This window comes from Verticillium alfalfae, genomic scaffold (genome assembly GCF_000150825.1).
Source record: "Verticillium alfalfae VaMs.102 supercont1.3 genomic scaffold, whole genome shotgun sequence".
NCBI classification, from domain to species: Eukaryota; Fungi; Ascomycota; class Sordariomycetes; order Glomerellales; family Plectosphaerellaceae; genus Verticillium; species Verticillium alfalfae.
The window spans coordinates 1,174,157-1,191,010 of NW_003315036.1; the positions used below are offsets into that span (position 1 = coordinate 1,174,157).

General features: G+C 56.6%; 7 protein-coding genes across 7 annotated transcripts in view; 2 read left to right on the plus strand and 5 right to left on the minus strand.

The window, feature by feature from the left end:
• VDBG_02876 (aerobactin siderophore biosynthesis protein iucB) overlaps nt 1-765 on the minus strand; it is a gene marked incomplete at both ends in the record, with an annotated part of 1,696 nt that extends 931 nt beyond the window's left edge. Inside the window, one exon of the mRNA XM_003006691.1 lies at nt 3-765. Within this exon, the coding sequence (XP_003006737.1) occupies nt 3-765 (763 nt within the window). The remainder of the gene's footprint in view (nt 1-2) is intronic.
• Nucleotides 766-1,968: 1,203 nt separating this feature from the next.
• Nucleotides 1,969-3,604, minus strand: VDBG_02877 (conserved hypothetical protein; the record flags this gene model as incomplete). The annotated part of the gene is made up of 2 exons (XM_003006692.1): nt 1,969-3,161; nt 3,220-3,604. The coding sequence occupies 2 exons, from the start codon at nt 3,602-3,604 to the stop codon at nt 1,969-1,971; spliced, it is 1,578 nt and encodes a 525-aa protein (XP_003006738.1).
• Nucleotides 3,605-4,808: 1,204 nt separating this feature from the next.
• On the minus strand, nt 4,809-5,600 carry VDBG_02878 (endo-1,4-beta-xylanase; the record flags this gene model as incomplete). The annotated part of the gene is made up of 2 exons (XM_003006693.1): nt 4,809-5,241; nt 5,305-5,600. The coding sequence occupies 2 exons, from the start codon at nt 5,598-5,600 to the stop codon at nt 4,809-4,811; spliced, it is 729 nt and encodes a 242-aa protein (XP_003006739.1).
• Nucleotides 5,601-6,646: 1,046 nt separating this feature from the next.
• VDBG_02879 (conserved hypothetical protein) lies at nt 6,647-9,018 on the minus strand (the record flags this gene model as incomplete). The annotated part of the gene is made up of 4 exons (XM_003006694.1): nt 6,647-6,841; nt 6,907-7,292; nt 7,449-7,764; nt 7,816-9,018. 4 exons carry the CDS (start codon nt 9,016-9,018, stop codon nt 6,647-6,649), a joined length of 2,100 nt encoding a protein of 699 aa, XP_003006740.1.
• Nucleotides 9,019-9,672: 654 nt separating this feature from the next.
• On the minus strand, nt 9,673-11,715 carry VDBG_02880 (invertase; the record flags this gene model as incomplete). The annotated part of the gene is made up of 1 exon (XM_003006695.1): nt 9,673-11,715. One exon carries the CDS (start codon nt 11,713-11,715, stop codon nt 9,673-9,675), a length of 2,043 nt encoding a protein of 680 aa, XP_003006741.1.
• A 1,505-nt stretch (nt 11,716-13,220) lies between these two features.
• On the plus strand, nt 13,221-14,396 carry VDBG_02881 (pfs domain-containing protein; the record flags this gene model as incomplete). Its single annotated transcript, XM_003006696.1, has 2 exons — nt 13,221-14,211; nt 14,278-14,396. 2 exons carry the CDS (start codon nt 13,221-13,223, stop codon nt 14,394-14,396), a joined length of 1,110 nt encoding a protein of 369 aa, XP_003006742.1.
• A 1,662-nt stretch (nt 14,397-16,058) lies between these two features.
• Nucleotides 16,059-16,854, plus strand: part of VDBG_02882 (predicted protein) — a gene marked incomplete at both ends in the record, with an annotated part of 2,829 nt that continues 2,033 nt past the window's right edge. Inside the window, 2 exons of the mRNA XM_003006697.1 lie at nt 16,059-16,266; nt 16,321-16,670. Coding sequence (XP_003006743.1) covers nt 16,059-16,266; nt 16,321-16,670 — 558 coding nt within the window. The remainder of the gene's footprint in view (nt 16,267-16,320; nt 16,671-16,854) is intronic.

Genomic DNA, 16,854 nt, shown 5'->3' on the forward strand with positions numbered 1-16,854 from the left:
ACTGAGGGAGGGCAAAGGCGAGTGTGTGGGCGTCAAGATCTGCGAGTGCGGCCGCGAGTCGGCCATGTTGGGCGATCCGGGCCGGCTGCCAGCGGGGGAGCCGGGGAACGAGGAGCCCGGGTTGCGCTGGAGGGTGAAGAGGAAGAGACGGCCAGGGATCTGCCAAAAGGCGCGACGGGACACAAACATCTGGGTCCACTCGTCGCCATTGTCGTCGATGCTCGTGCCGACGGCCGAGTTCATGTTGGCGATGAGGCCCATACGCTCGAGCTTGGGGATGAGGTTGCGGCCGCGAAAGACGCCATCCCGCTTGACATTGATGCGCCATTCGCCCTTGGGCCTCGCGCCCTCGGGTGTGTGCTTCGACGCCTCGGTCGTGAGGTACGGCTGGGGCTCGGGCTGGTGGAAGTACCAGTACAGGGTGACCCAAAGCATCATGGCGATTTGCCTTGTCGGACTCGCGGCAGGCTTGAAGTCGCTGCTCGAAGGGTTCGAGATGGAGGAGATGAAGAGGTTGTCATTCTGCAAGGTAGGCTTCTTCCAGGCGTGAATGCGGCGCCTGCGGATTTGCTCGTCTTCGTCATCAGGATCGGCCGTCTCGCCAGGCGCGAGGTCATCTTCGGTGTTGAGCACGACGGTCCATCCGATGGGAAAGGCATTGTGGTGTGTATTCCGCTCGTGGGACTTGAAGAAGAGGCCAGAGAAGACCGGGGTGACGGTAAAGTTCTGGCCGTCCGGCAGATGAAGCATGGTTGGAGGGGCCATGGCTCGGGTTTGACGACGGTATATTTGACGCGTGTGCTCGGTGCGTGGTGGCGGGTGCCGGGATGTCGGGGTGTCGGCTTCGGGTTCGAGATCGGTGACGGGCGCTCGGTCGCTGGCGGGAGCTCGGTCGGGACCCGGCGCTCGTTCGGTGGGGGAAGAGGGGGGGATGGAGAGGAGGGGGGCCTGATGGCGGGGTCGACCAGATCGAGAGAGGAGCTGTGGGCAGCAAGGAGCAAGCAAACGAGCTCGCCTTGAACTGGGGATGGACGGATGGACCTTGGAGGATTTCGAGACCTAAATAGCACTAAGGGGGGTGATGCTCGGAGGGGAGACCAGCTCGGCTCAAGGCCATTGAAGGCCGAGAGGCATGTAGAATGATTCCAGGAAGCTCTCTAGACGGACCACTGGCGATCAGTCCATCTCGTGATGGGGAGATTCTGACAAACGGGGAGATGGTGGTTGGAGGAGAGAGATGATAGAGGGGCAGAGGGCAGAGGGCAGAGGGGCAGGAGAAAGATGGGGGCAGCTAGGTCGAGCTGCATGCGTGAGCAACATGGGAATGTTTGGCTGCCTTGCCCCAACGGGGCTCTGACAGGCAGGCGCGAAGCGAGCGCAAGTGGACTGATTGCTGGTGGTGGTTGCCCGCTGCGTGCTGCTGTGTGCTGCCGTGTGCTGTGCTGTTGGTGTCTGCTTCCGTGTCTGCTTCAGTGAACCCCGCCTTCAACGTGGGTGGCTCCTACCTCTTTGGCACAGACCCAGGCTGGAAGCTAGGCGCCTAAGGAAAGGGTCTCCCTGAGCTTTACTCGTCGCATCATGATAACCGCCACTCTTGACATTTATCACTCTACGATTTGCAGCATTGAGACAAGACCATACCTACCAAACAGCCCACAGTCCAACTTGGTTACTGGCAGATCACTTCTCATCTTCGAGTTGAGTCGAGTCACCAAGAGCCGAATAACATCATGTAAAACATCATGCGCAATAAAACAGCACCTATGTATGCGTCTACGTGTCCATGTGATCAAATGCCGACGCCGCGCTCAAACCAGGAAGGATCACAATGCTTTGGTCCCCTACTCGTACAGCCCAACCGCCTCTTGCGAGCCCACTACGCGAAAGCGGTGCGCCAGATGCCGTGCACCTGTCTCGCCTGTTCCAAGACAGGGAAAAGGAACGACGAGCGGCAGCACAGCAACGGGATCAGTCCCGCTCGCCTTGCTTTTCCTTGCCGTTGGTGCCGCTCTTCTCACCAGACCGCTTCGGCTGGCGCTCAGCATCGTCTTCGTCGTCATCCTCGTCTTCCTCCTCGTCTTCTTTCTTGCCGCTGTTCTTCTTCTTCTTCTTCTTCTCCTTCTCCTCCTCGAGCACCTCCTTGACCTCCTCCCCACCCAGGTCCACCATCTCATCCCAGTCGACGTCGTATTCGTTGGCCACCATCTTGATCTCGCGGCGCAGCGCATTGGCCTCGTCCACGAGCCCCTCCCACTTCTCGTAGTTGAACCCGCGCGCCGCGTACAGTGCCTCCTGCCGCTTCGACAGCGTGACCTTCATCGCCGCCTTGTAGCTCAGCTCCCGGCTGACGTAGAGGAACCACATGTAGCCGCCCATGATGGTCGTCAGACCCACGAGGTACGTGACGGGCTCGACGAGGTCCCAACCGGCGTCCGTGTGGAACGTCACGTAGTAGACGGTCCCCCACCAACCGAGCAGCATGGCGAAGCCGCCCTGCGCGATCCGGTGCACCGCCTTGTGCGCCAGCTCGTCGCAGTCCTGCTTGATCTTGGCCTGCGACTCGACGCGCCGCGACATCTTGCGCAGCCGTACCCGCATGTAGTACGTCCGGTCGTTGAAGCTCGGCACCGCCACCCGCAGCTCCTTGTCGTACCCTTCAATGGCGACGGCGAACTCGCGCCCGCGCGCCGCGTCGCGGATAAAGTCGCCAATCTCTGTGCTGCTGCTCCATTTGACCCAGTTCGCCTCCGAAGACGCGCGCTCGGGCCCGTCGTGACCGAGGCCCGAGTACGACGACACGTTGCCTTTTTCTGGCTTCTTCGTCGCGTTGATCTGTCCCTTTTTCGTCTTCTTCGACGGCTTCTTCGTCGTGCTCTCGTCCTCGCCGAGGTCTGCTTCAGCGCGGAACGAAATGGCGGGAGGACGCTGCACGTTGCCGTCGATGATGGGAGGGACTTCAGCCTGCAGAAGACGCTCAATGTACGAGAGCGGCTGGTGTGGGTGTATGAGCAGGGCGAGCGGCTGGATCTCCTCGTGCTCCTCCCTCGCGAGGGCAGCCTCGGATTTGTCTTCGTCATTGAGGGTTCGGTCTGCCTTGTCGGCGTGCAGAGGGAGGGGCAGGATGAGCTTCAGGAGCCGCGTCGGCGTAGTGAGCAGTCGCCCTGGAAGGAGTCAGTATTTCGTGAAGCATGATCACCGAGCTCCTCCCTGTTGGCTCACCTCGAGTCTTGTCGCCGTGCGTTGGGTCAGGCGACGAGCTCGGCGGCTCCGCTTCGCTGCCAGCCCTGTGCCACGGGCGATGAGCCTGTTTTCGTCGGGCGAACTCTTCGCTAAACTCCTGTTCCTCCTCGTGAACAGCCTTGTGGCTCAAGTCCTTGGCCTTGGCGGCTGGGTCTGGTTCGATGCCCTGGGCCTGCAGGGCGCGGCAGACAGAGAACGCGCGGCCATTGTCTTGGTATCGTGCGTCCCGGGAAACCGGAACAGCTGGGCGGAAGGATGTTGCTGATCCTACCAACGGCAGCGACCGTCGGCAAGTGGCTGTCAGGGACGTCGTAGATCGGATGTCAGGCCATCTGCAGCAGACGCGACGAAGTGCCACGCTCATTTCGTCGTCGATTCGATGGAGAGTGCGTGTCTTGTGCAGTTGCAGCTCGATCTTGTCTGTCTGCTGCTCTAGTCAGGTCCTGTCCGCAGAGGGAGACCAATGCCCAGACACACCGTCAAATAGTAGTGATTTGGGCCTGGCAGCTTGTCGCGTGCATGCGCCGCCGTCATGACGTCAACCCCAAGCAGTGCATCACGTGAATCCGGAGATGCAGCTCCTTGCCGCAGGTCGAGCTGTCAAACTTGGCTTCCGCTCGCGTGCCAAGCAAAAGCCATTCGACACGCGACCCGGAAAAAGTCCGCCGACTGCGGTTCCTGGGGCCTCGATCGAGGCTGTGTAATGTCCGTTACCCTGTTTTTGCCATGGGTTTCGGAGTCTGGCCGCTCGAATGACGATGATCGGTCGATGTCAGTTCCAACAAACAAGCTCCGAAGCTGGCGACAACGATCATGCCCCGGAACAAAGATTTGTAGACCTTCACAACTGAATATCTAGGTATCGCCGAAATCAATCCCCTAATACTGCATATAAGCGCTCGCTCTCTTCACAAACAGGGGGCGGACCTTGTCATGCACCTCGATGCACCTCATGATAGCTGCGCTCTGATGCGCAAGAAGGCTAATCGTATCCTTTTGCAGATCTAGTTTGGCATCTTATCGTCGAGCAGTCCATCTCGTACGCGCGCTGAACCCTGCAGGCTGCCGGCACAGCGATGCACAGCTACACATCGGCGACGCGACGCACTTCGTCCAGCATACCTGACGTACGTTTCATAGAGAGCCCGAAACCACGTAACGCTTTGCATCTAGCCAGTTTAATCAGATTCAACGGCCAGAGTAGGGTCAGAACACATGGACTGTCCCCTCTTTCGCATCGGATGAAAGCGAAGCTTGTACGTTTCCCACCCAGATGATTGAAGGGTGCGTCAACCAGCAGCACAGAAAAAAGAACTTCGGCCACAGGTGGGGCGAACGTCACGTATCAAAATGGAAGCTCGTCAAGGCACTGTGTTTTTTGGTGGGTTCGTCATTGAGCGCAACGTGCAGATATCCAAGAGCCGCCGGTGGGTGTACGCAGTGTCAAAGTACACCAAGCCAGACGCTCCTCTCTTTACGTCTACACACCCTTTCCAGCACCCAGTTTTCGGTCCCATAAATCGCCGTTCTAATTGTTCCCAATATTAGCAAATCCGGTCTCGGTCATGTCACCGTCCCGAATCCCACGGTGACTTACACTGCGTCTGCACGTAAATGTCCGAAGAGCCGCTGCTTTGGTACCCCTCCGTTGCGACAATCTGGTAGTAGTGCGAGCCGAGGTTCATGCCGAACTGCGCCCACGCGTTGAAGTGGTTCTGCATAGTGACGGCGCCGCCGACGCGCTTGGAGGTGCGTACGGACCAGTACTGCTGGAAGGTCCGCGTGCCGTCGATGGAGGGTTGGTTGGTGCGCGTCGAGACGTAGACGTTGTAGGTGCCGCCGTCGGTCGTGACGGTGCCCTTAAGCTGGCCGCCGCTGCCGGGGTTGTACGTGCCGTAAGACTCGACGACGTAGTACTCGATCAGGGGGTTGCGGGTCCAGCCGTAGACGGCGAGGTAGCCGTTGCCTTGCGGGCTGAACGAACCTCCATAGTTGATGGTGCTGGCAGAGCAGGTCAGTCACAGCGTCGTGGTCTGGAGGAGGGTGAGTGGTTTGACTGCGTACCGGCCTGTGCCGGGGTTCCAACCCTTGCCGCCGACAAAGTTGCCTGTGTCCTTCCACGTCACCGAGTATCGGCTTCCCGCGCCCATAGTGTACGTCACTTGGCCGCCGCCATCACTCCACCAGGAGTAGAAGTAACCGTTGTGGGTGCCCTCCGAATTGGCCGTCACCTGGCGTCTCTCAAGGAGCTCGCCAGCGTCCGTGATGTTGACATCAGGTCCGTCGAAGTTGTCGAAAGGACGGCCAAGTACGGCGGTCAAGGCCGAAGCGGCAAGAAGAAGAGACTTAAACGTGACCATGGTTGAAAGCAAGCAGTGTGTGCTATAGATCTAGCGTAATACTATGCTTGAGTGTTTCCAACAACGTGGTGATGAAGTCTTGTTTGCCCTTTTATACACCCGAGTCCCATGTGTCGCGACTCACGTAGAACTTCCACAGCCCTCGGCTTAGTACACCCTCAGAGGAGCTAGTACCCCGAACTACCCCATATTCGCGGAGAAGCAATATAGGCTGTTTTCCAACACTTCAAAAACAAGCTTAGTGCCCCGTCCCGTGCCCTGTCACGCGATTGTAAACCAAGTGCCATCAGTGCCGACGGCAAGGGGAAAACAGCAAGTAGCATGGTGATCGCCCATGCATGTGTCGGCATGCACTGACAAACGCGATGCGACCCGGATTCTGCCAGACCAATCGATCCATACCCCGGACTCCGGCTAAAGTCCTCCAAGCACACCATGCAAGCACTCCACCGGTAGTTACCCTATACCGCGATGCTCATCCCTATATTTCGTCGGACCTTTTGTCTCATGTAGCGATCTGTGTAGGGTAACATGAGGCCCAGAGGTTGTCATGAAGCTAAGTCAAGTTCACATCTTCCGGGCAACCCCTCTTTTGTGGTACAATGTTTATCAATCTGATGCTAGGGATATTTAACGGCGAGACGATCTGGTCTGTTCTTTTCCCAGTCCATTTCCCCCTTAATTAGGAAATCAGATCGGCCCAATGGAAAAAAAAAAACAAGGCTAATCCGGGCGGCTCGCGCCGCGGGAAAGGATGGAGTTTCGGCCGAACGGTGACTTGTGCACAAGGCCGGGTACCAGCAGAATATGACACACCGTGGGCCAAAACTAGAACCAGCTCGAGGTGGGGCCCGGATCATCGACAGCCTGGTCGACACAAGCGGGAAGGACGTGTTCAACAGAGAATACTGGAGCTCGGTCTGATGATTGCTTTAGAAACGTTTACAAAATCAATGAAACCAAAAATATCACATCGCTCGCGCGGATATATGTTGCTCGTTACCTGTGTCCATGTCCTGGCACCACTTCGTCTGCGGTCTTTGCCATTACCAAGCCTCCCACATCTGCGATCCCATAGCAACAAGCCTATTAAATAGTTCATCTCTGGTCTCAATGGCAGTAAGATGATACTCGTTGCCAATGTCATCCTTAATGAGAAGTGAGTCTGCAACTTCACGGTTGGTCGCCCATCCAACCACAATCTTAGACTTCCAGCCCAGACCGCCAAGCTTCTGAATTTCCTGTACGGGATTCCACGTCAGCATCTTGTACGCACGTTGAACAAGACGGCTAAACAAGGACGTACCGCAATCTCTCCGACTGTCACGCTCCACTTCGGATGCGCATCTTCCTTCTCTGACGTCCAGCTCAGAGCAGGCGTCGTTGCCGTAGCTGTGATGTATGCGTGACCGCGCTTTCCACCATAGCGTGCTGGGAAGCGCACGGGTCCTTTGGCCGGATCAGGCTGATCAACCTTTTTTACGACGCCGAGCCTGTCCTTGGCGTGGTGACTGCCAACTTTTGCCTTGACCTTATTAGCAGTGAGGGTTGTGTTGATGCCGCCCTTGGCTGTTGACTTGATGAAGTTGACGATGCGGTGCCCTTTCTTTTGCTTCTTTTCGGGCGTCTCTGACTCGGCAGGCGCAAGGAGCTCCTCGTCGGGCTGCACGGCTTCGTCGATCTCTTCTTGGTCTACGCCTTGGAGCAATGTTAGGACTGATGGGTTCATACGCTGTCATGATGACCGACCTAAATGTTCGAGACCTTCGCCGGCAGTCTCGTGCGGCTGATCGGCGGGAGCTTGGTCGGAATGCGGCGGAGGGGGTAGGGGTGCCTTGTTGCGTTCACCGATACGGAGGAGGGTGATGGTAAGCTGAGCGTTCGTGGGGATGCCCTTGAGAAGTGTGTTGCGCAATTCAATGTACTTCTGCCAATCTGGCACCTTTCTTTCGACAAAAGCAATGCCACGCTGGATGACCGGGTCCCCGAAGAAGCTGAAGCCAACGATAAAGCCGAAGCCCTTCGCCGCCATGTGAGGAGTCACGAGCAAAGAGGCAAAGAAAAGGGGCAACAAGACGCTGGCGAGAATCAGACGCGGCCTGTGTGTGTGGAATGGCGCTGTAGGACTAAGCGCGTTGCCGAATCTCTCGTATGTATCGACGAACTAAAAACCCAATCAGGCTAAATGGTGATGGTGGTTTAGCAAGACACTTACATCGGCAATACCATGCATCACAGGTCTCGCCTTGTCCCAGACGTTGCGGGTTACAGGTTTCTTCGTCTTGTCGTGAGTGCCCGGCTTTTCGCCGCCTGTCTTATCCTTGGCGTCAACGATATCTTCAGCAACGTCAGCCGGGTCCGGGGCAGCTTCGAGGTTCGCGTCCATGGAGGAGTTTTGGGGAGGATCGCCTTGAGGTTGCTTCCCCGCTGCCGTGGAAACGACGAGCGAGGAGATGCTAGTGACGAAGCTGTGAGCTTCTTTCTCAACCGCCTCGCCTTGGAACTGCTGAGGGGCACCGGTGACGGAGTCGTCGGAGGCGAGTAGGCCTGCCGACGGCGTCTTGACGCCACCAGTAGAACTGTCGATGAGGGATGGAGGTGCCGGTGGGAAGCAGAAGCTCCTCGCTGGTGTGTAAAGAATTAGAGTACCCAGGAAGATAAGGACTGTTGGAAGAAGGATATTGAAGAGCCAGGCGACAACGTAGACGACCAGGAAGGCAGATGTGCGCCGGTACTCGCGCCACGATCGCAGGCGAACGATCTGTTTCCAGAAAGCAAAAAGGCCAACGAGTACCGTCATGTACAGTCGTTCAATGTGAGAGCGCAACTTATCGGGAGAAAATTCCTCCTCGTCGGCAATATTCAGATCCAACTCAGCCAACGGTGCCTCTGGGATAGCCTTGACGTGAAACAGCTGTTTGTCAAAGCGGCGGACCAGAACCCAGAGCTCTTCATTTGACAGGCCACCGACTAGAGGACTAGGGACGTTGTTTGTGTTTTCCGTGTTCCAGCCAAGATTCTTCACTTCGACCTCTCCATGATTGATCTCGGCGTATCCTTTCTCTTCAAGGGGTCTGTTGGCGGCTTGGTCTGCAAGTTCGTGGCTCACGGTGGGAGCATCGTTGGCGTGGGCATCAACATGCTCAGGCCCATCGTCGGAAATCATGGCGCGAGGCTGCTGGGGACGGCGTGTGCCTAAAGACGACTGGTCGCCCGTTCCGGTACGAGTCGCATCGTCCATACTTGGTTCCATCGCGGGATCCTGATTCAGGACCCGAACAGATTCTCCTCCTGGCGCGAGAGCTGGATCCTCACAACTGGAAATGGTGGCATTCTGCTCACTGGCAGGCTGTGAGTTCAGAGCCTGCTGCTCAGGCAAAACGCCGGCCTCGCGCTGACGTTCGTGGCCTTTGAACATGGCGTCAAGGGCCTCTCGTCGTGAGTGCTGAATCAGTGTGATGGCAATGGCTGGCAGGCAGACAGAGGCGACGAGACGGGGAACATATGAAGTAGGTATCTCAAAAGAAATCTACACGTCGTACCTGCCTGTCAAACAGAAGGCAGGCGCCCCCTACGTCAAAAAGTGGTCGCCGCATTGGGAAATTCCTCATGACGTCAGGCGCACTTCATTGGCTGTAGGACCCAGGACACAGCTTCCCTGGGACGCGGAGCGGCAAGGGAGCCAAGAGCTACCCCATCACGCACCTGCCACCAGCACACAAACAGCAGTCTGTGATCGACTCTGGGATTACGCGGCTGTATCGATTCCCATCGGCCGTTTCGATGGAATGGATCTGGCTTGGCTGTATCTTGTTGACGACGGTATCGACAGCATCCATCCAGAATGTCAGCGACATGTGTGGATGAGACAGATTTCGGTGGAGAATTGAGAAGACGATCACCACTGATGCGATCTGCTCCCCACGACACTATCGATTTCCGCCGGAGGACCGCTCCGGAACAGCATCATCACAGCTGCCATCTGCACTACACCAGCATGCAAAGCACATATTCTGCCTTGATCCAAGTATGTGACAGCTGAATTCGAACGCCGCTGACTCTCTGACTCCCGCTAGTACCCCGCCCACCATGTGTAGTTGTTGGTGTCCTCAGGGGAGTCCCACACAAGCTGCACGCTCGAATCGGACGGCCTGTCGGGCCAGGCATTCGAAAGTCCCTTCCATACCTGAACGTTGCTCCACGAAGCCTGTACAACATCTGCGCTCTCATTTTCATCCTCCTCTGCCGAGTGCTTGCATCCACCACCAGCCTCCTTGTTCTCCCAGCTTCCCGCGAAGAAGCTGATGCCAGTACTGTCGCTACGCGAGGGGTACATGCGTGCCGTCATGGCAAACCGCTCGTTGATCCAGACCTCGAGGAGCGAGCCATCAACAACAACGTGGAAGTTGACGTCTTCGGTCGTCGTTTTGTTGCTACCAGTCTCCCTGAACTCATACGCCTCAAAGTGGCCTACAAATGTGCGGTTCCCGAAGTGAGGCAAAAGACTGCTATGGTCGCGGTTGATGCCAATCTGCTTGGTCTCGGGGTCGAGGTAAATGACGGTGTACTCGGCATGATCCGGGCTCTGGGCAACCAGAATACCTGCCGTGCCATTGAAGTTGCTGAGCGTCGCCTTAAGCTCATACGATGATCCGGCATGGGTCACCGCGCGGTGGTGGGTGCTGTGAAGCTCGCCTACCTCAAAGTCGTGGGCCTCGCTGCCGTTGCGCATCAAGTCGAGGACGTCGGGAAGAGGTCGGAGGCCGAGCGTCTCCGCTGTGAACCTGCCATCCTTTTGCTTGACACAGAGGTTGCCGTCGGGCTGGACATCGCAGTTCAGGACGTTCTTGGTCTCCTTGACAAACAGCTCAGTCGGCAGCGTCATGACGCCGTTGTAGCCCAGCTGCTTCGTCGTGTTGAAGACGTACGCGTCGTTGACCTCTTCGATGGCCCAACCCCACATGACGCGACGGTTCTCCTTGGTGTCGTTCCATGTTGCCTGTGCGTAGGCCATGCCCCAGTCCAGCGCGCCGCCCGAGTTGGGCGCAAATGCGACTGAACCATTCTCCCGCGCCGACACCTCGCCGCGGTTCCACAACGCCCACTGCTCGCGCCAGTGCGTCGTCGTGTTGCCGCCCTCGGCTCCCGCTCCGAAGAACCACGCCTTGCCACCCGAAGGCGTGTCGAGCTCGAACAGGCTGCTGACCTCGAAGTTGTAGCCGTAGGAGCCCGTGACATCAGGGATACCGAGTGAGCTATTGGCGGCCGGCTCCCAAAGGGCACCGAGGAACTCCCATGCCTCGAGGTTCGACGCTGGCGCCGCATACAGTGGGATACGAGGTCCGAGGAATCCTGGGCGCTCGGCACCGGGAAGCGGGAAGGGAACATCACCACCTTTGAGACCAGAGCCAAGAACCATGTAATAATGCGGCTCGTCAACCGAGAGCAGCTCGTCGAGGAGGGTTGACGGGAAGAAGCTGGGATCACGCCAGCCGGTGACGTTCCAGCCATCCGGCGGGCCATCAAGCACAGTGCCAACCTCCTCCCAGGTGAGGCCGCCGTCGGAGGACGTGTAAAGGGCCTGGACCTCCGTGCCGTTGGTGTAGGGAATCTTCCAGTTGGTCGGGAGGAACTGGATGCCAGTAGCAAAGGTGAGAATAGTTCCATCCTGCTCACCCTGCAAGTTGACCGGCTGAGAGGTGCCGGTGAACTGTGACAGAGGGCCAGAGGGGTACTTGCCCGAGGCCAGGCTCACGGCCGAGTCATTGGCCCAGTCGCGGACATCGGTCCAGTGGAAAAGGTCCTTGGAGACGGCGTGTCCCCAGGAGATGTTGCCCCAGTTGACGTGGTTAGGGTGATACTGGTAGTGTAGGTGGTAAGTCTCTGTGGTCGGGTCGTAGAGAGGACCGCACGGATCATTCATCCATGAGTGAGGTGACATGTAATGCGAACGAGGGCGCCAGCGTGTGAATAGGGAGCTGTTGCCCAGACCCTCGAGGATGTCGGCCGTCAGCGTTGGATACTCGGCCGATAAGTCTTGTGCGAAGGCAGGAGTCGCCAAAGCTGCGAGGGATGTGATGGCCGTCACGGCCGAAGTAATCTTGAGTGCCGCCATGACGAAGATGTGATGCCGACTGCCAGGGTTACAGACGCCAATAGCTCAAGACTCACGCCAGCACCCTGTCCTTTGAGGCCATCGTGATCACTGCCATTTATACCTTATTTTCACCGACTCCCCCAGCGATCCCGAAAACAAGTTGGAAGAAAAGTCTCCACGGCCATGCCGATCGCTGCCTTCCAATGGAGACGTCAGCCAGGACACCATCCAACAGCAGGCCTCGCAGCCAAGGGCACGCCGGGCCCAGCGGGGAAAGCCTAATTAACGCACGCGGGGCATGCGCCAGCCTACCGGGCCATGCCATGTCACTCCGTCATGACGTCCACACGGGAATCATGGAAGGGGGAAGGGGGAAGGGGGGAGGGAATCCCGGGCACACCGGGGCGATCGGGGCTTGCGCTCAATTGACTTCATCGGGTGGCGCTTGTGGGGAGGGGCGAGACTACTGCATGACCGGCAGAGGCAGATGCGGAGAAGCTCTCTTGATCGCGCAAACCCTCGCCTCAACCGGGCGTCGAGACGAGCCAATCTGTCTGCCGGGGGAGCTAAGGGCGGGGGGCTCAAGACGGGTACAGCTCATGACGAAGGGGGCTTGCGGGGGAAGAGAGACAGAAAAGAAGGACGGGCGTGGAGAAGAAAGATGGAAGCACCGAATAATTTGACGAGCATCCACTGCATTCTGGGGCTACGGGCCTGCGCACTGGGGCTTCTTCAGGCCTCTTGCAGGTTTGTGGGATCATCAGAGGTTGGCGACCCGGCTTGGCTCGACGGGGATCGCTCCGTACTGGCCTCTTCAGCACACTCAGCACAGCTTTTTTACAGGCTTCAGTGGCTGCCCTAGACCGCAGTACTTGGCTGGACGACAGTGTCCCGAGTCATTGTGTTGCATTGATGGCAAGTTTGATGGACCAGGTTTGGTGGGCTGACATTCTTCCTTGCGATTAGACGTCTTCAGCAAACAGCGCCTGTCGTGTTCAAGTTGCGGTCTGCTTAGCAGCCCAACGTCAGATGAACACAAATGAGGAAGCACTCCTTGGTACAACATCGCCAACGGTTTATCATTGATTCGACATCGGCCGACTTGCTGGGTCGGATCACCACCTCAATGATTCTGCAAACCCTTCCATGAAGACATGACCCAGTTCGCCGTTGGATTCTTCTGCCGGCGATCACCAGGAGATGCCAAATTAACTGAAGGTTTTGACGTTTGAGATCTGAGATTACGGACATGCAAGTGCCTCTCCATTGTCCGTGGCCGGATCACGTGCGGCAACGACTGCCAACGAGGACCTGCACGCAAGCGCCGACATCATCTCATAGCCGCCGGCCACAAGCCATGGGTCGGCTGACTGGAGCCTGATCATATATCTGCTGGCATGCTCCGCTCGTCGAGGCCGGCCGGTTTAATTGCTTCGCTTTGCCTTCCTCCTCGACATAATACGATTCGTCAATTGTCTGAAGAACGTTCTGTTTCCAGAAACTGGCGACCACGTTCACCACCAATGGCAGACCGGCAACAGTATACCATCGGCTGGATCTCCGCCCTCTCCACTGAGTCCGTCGCCGCCCAAGCCCTGCTCGACGAAGAGCACCATGACATCCGCACCCGCCCTCAGAATGACAATAACAACTATACTCTGGGCCGGATTGGCCATCACAATGTTGTCATCGCCATACTGCCAGATGGCGAGTACGGGGCTGCCTCAGCAGCTGCAGTGGCTCGAGACATGCTACGAACTTTCCCGAATGTGCGTCTTGGCTTTCTAGTAGGCATCGGCAGCGGAGCGCCCAGCCTGAAGCAGGATATACGGCTTGGTGATGTCGTCGTCAGTAGTCGCTCCGGGGGAAGAGGCGGCGTGCTTCAATACGACTATGGCAAGGCCCTCCAAACAGGGAATGCCTCGTTCCAATACATGGACTTCCTGAATCAACCCCCAATGGCACTCCGGACGGCCGTCGCCGCGCTGAAGAGTAAGCATATAAGAAAAGGGCATCAGCTGAACGCTAAGGTCGAAGAAGCGCTGCAGAAGTGGCCGCGGCTGAAGCTCGAGTTTTCACGCCCACCACCAGAGAGTGACCGCCTCTATAAGTCTGATATCCTGCACGCAAATGCACGTCAGGACTGCGGGGCTGTGTGTGGCAGCGATCCAGCACTTCTAGTGAGCAGGGCGGAGCGCGGCGAGTATCAGGATGATCCTGCAATTCACTATGGGTTGATCGCGAGCGCGAACCGGCTAATGGAAGACGTGCGGGTTCGCGATCGATTGTCAGCCGAAAATGGCGTCCTTTGCTTTGAGATGGAAGCAGCCGGCTTGATGAACCACTTCCCATGCCTGGTGATCAAAGGCATCAGCGACTACGCCGACTCGCACAAGAGCAAGGAGTGGCAAGGCTTTGCAGCCATGACAGCGGCGGCCTATGCCAAAGAGCTTCTCTTGACCATCCCGCCCGATCAACCACGGCAGGAGACGCTGAGCTCTCAAGCGATTTCGGGTAAGTACATGGCGATGTGGAGATGCGGTTACACTTAGAATGCGTTTCACCTGACACCAAGGACAGACCCATTGCTTCATAAGATGGTTTTATACAACACGCGTGAAGCGTTAACTGGTAAAACGCATGAGCTGAACGTGCGGTTCGAGAACGGAAAGCGAATCGAATGTCCCAAAAGTCTCTGAGCATCCTACATGGGATACAACTACAGTCAAACCAGCCAGGTTGCGGGTACTTTGAGATGAGTGCAAAACAATATCAGAACATGTAGTGAAATCATGCTCGGCAATGAACTCGAGATCTCAATCGACCTCAGATGGGGAAACCACCTTGCAAACTATTTATCTCTCCCTTGCACAACTTTGGAGCACAAGTCACCAAGTACCGTAGGAACGCCAAAGAAGGTGCAGAACATCAACGCGGACTGTACGCTCAATTTATGCCAGCGCTTTCTCGCTGATCGACATAGCTCTTGGCTCATTATTGCCCTGTGAAACGGAGCGACTGATGCGAGAAAAGGGTTCGGTTGCATCATGAATCAAGGAGGCTCATAAACTGCTTTTTGTGAGGCTTGTATATGTCTGGGGTTTGGATGAGCTCCTCTAGCGAGAAAACCAGAAAGCTGGAGAGCTCGAGTAATTTACATACTAGATACACGGCATGTATGAAGTGATGCTATTACCGCACGTGTGAGAAGATTCATCTTTTTGTTGGAGCGAACCGCCAGTGCGACTTAAATGCTTCATGATAAGTCGTATCAAGTATCAGCGCTACATGACGTCCGGTACCGCTCCTAAGGATAGGCTGTTGATCTGCCTTGAAGAACGGCTGTATCCTTCTGTTAGTTTTCATGGCTAGTAGAGATCATGTTATTGGCAGTGATCCACGCTGACGGATTCGCAATACACGCTGCTAATATCAAGACCCAGATGTTAAATGTTTCAATCCAGTTAGCTCCTTAGACGGGTTCTGCAGTCTGGCACTCTCGAAGTTATTCGTTCGGTCTGCGGTGCTTTTTTGAAGTGACCTCTCCCCCAAAATCAAGTACGCCTCAGCATTCGATGTCCAATTCAACGTTCTCGTGGGCTCTGAACTCTCCCGCAGGATTAAGCAAATGTTGGGAGTGAGGAGGCTCATCTTCATCGGGGACGAAACCTGCTGGGTGCGTGTTGAAGGACGTCAGTGGATCCAATCGCGAATCGTGCAGTTCCAATGTTACCGAAGGCAACTATCCCGCGGGTGTACAACGCCTGATTCTGATTCAGGGGAAGTCGACATAGACTGAATTTATGCGGCCGATCCGGCCGGCCGATCAGCGCTTGTTCGAAGGGCCAGTTAAGCAACCCAGCTCGTAACGACCCCAGTCATCATATGTAATTCCCATGGTTGTCGCTACTATTATGACCATGATCGTGCAGTGAAAATACCATATGAGGGCTGACAGGCCGATGTTACCTTGGGGCCGGTGCAGTCAGCGCATTCGTTTCAGCTGCTACTCGCTGATGCATGCTTGCGCTGCGCCCCCAAGGCGGCCCCCAAAATAATTCGAGAAGAGCTGAACAGCTTCGGGTCTGAAATTGCCGTGCCTGATACAGAACGTGATCATAGCCTTACGATGCCAGACGTGGCCGCTTCAGCCCTACCCGTCATGACGAACGTCGAGTCGCCCTCGCTATAAAGCCAACGGGTGAAGGCTGTTCGACCTCGAATTCATTACCTAGCATCATCGCCCTCAAAGTACAACTCGCCCTCTCTTGCAAGTCTTGTCTTCTGCCTGAATCGGACGATACATCTTCCAAAGTTCTTTGCATTATACTCCTGTCGAAGATTTGAGTGCGATCGATCCAATGTATCGACTGGCCGTGTCGCTTCTTGCGCTAGCGAGCACCGGCCACGCTGCGGATTGTCTGCGGGACCAAGAACGCCAACACAGTGAACCATCGGGCGAGCAGATCGCCAAGGCAGTGGGTTTGCAGTCGGACCTAGAAAATATCTGCGCGGGGAATTGGAGAGTCAATGATGAAGAAAAGCTCACCAATTCGTTCAATCATTGGGGTAAGTTGGTGCTACTCACGCTGGGCAAATCAAGAAACCACTAACACCGTTCAGCGATCATATATACGGTGAAGCGCGAAGACAATACCAAGCCCCTGCAGCATTGCATGGCAGCATTCAACAACATTCTCGATCAGTGCGTGAGCAATGGCAACTATTGGGGCGGCACCTGGAGCCACGAGGGCGAGACCTACTCCATTTCCAACAGCGTTAGCCCGGAGAACGGCCTGGCTCCGACGGATGAGGGCGGCCCCGATGTGGACTCCGGGCCCCATCACGGCGGCGCCGGAGCCTTCCGCTTCGGCGACGGCGTTCGCTACCACTACGGCAACCATCGAGGGACTGACCACCCATTCCCAGACAACCACAACTGCTGGCGATCATGCTACTGTCCTACCGATTTGGTTCGTTGCTGCAGGTGTCGGCATCATTCTCATCCCGGGACCTGGTGTGTTGCCAGGCGTACTCGTCCCGCCTCCACCTGGATTACCTCCCCTGATCATTGGTCGGACGCAAAGCTCACGCCGATGAGAATGGTGACGGCCGATGGAGACGACGACGATGACGATGATGACGAAGAATCTTCGT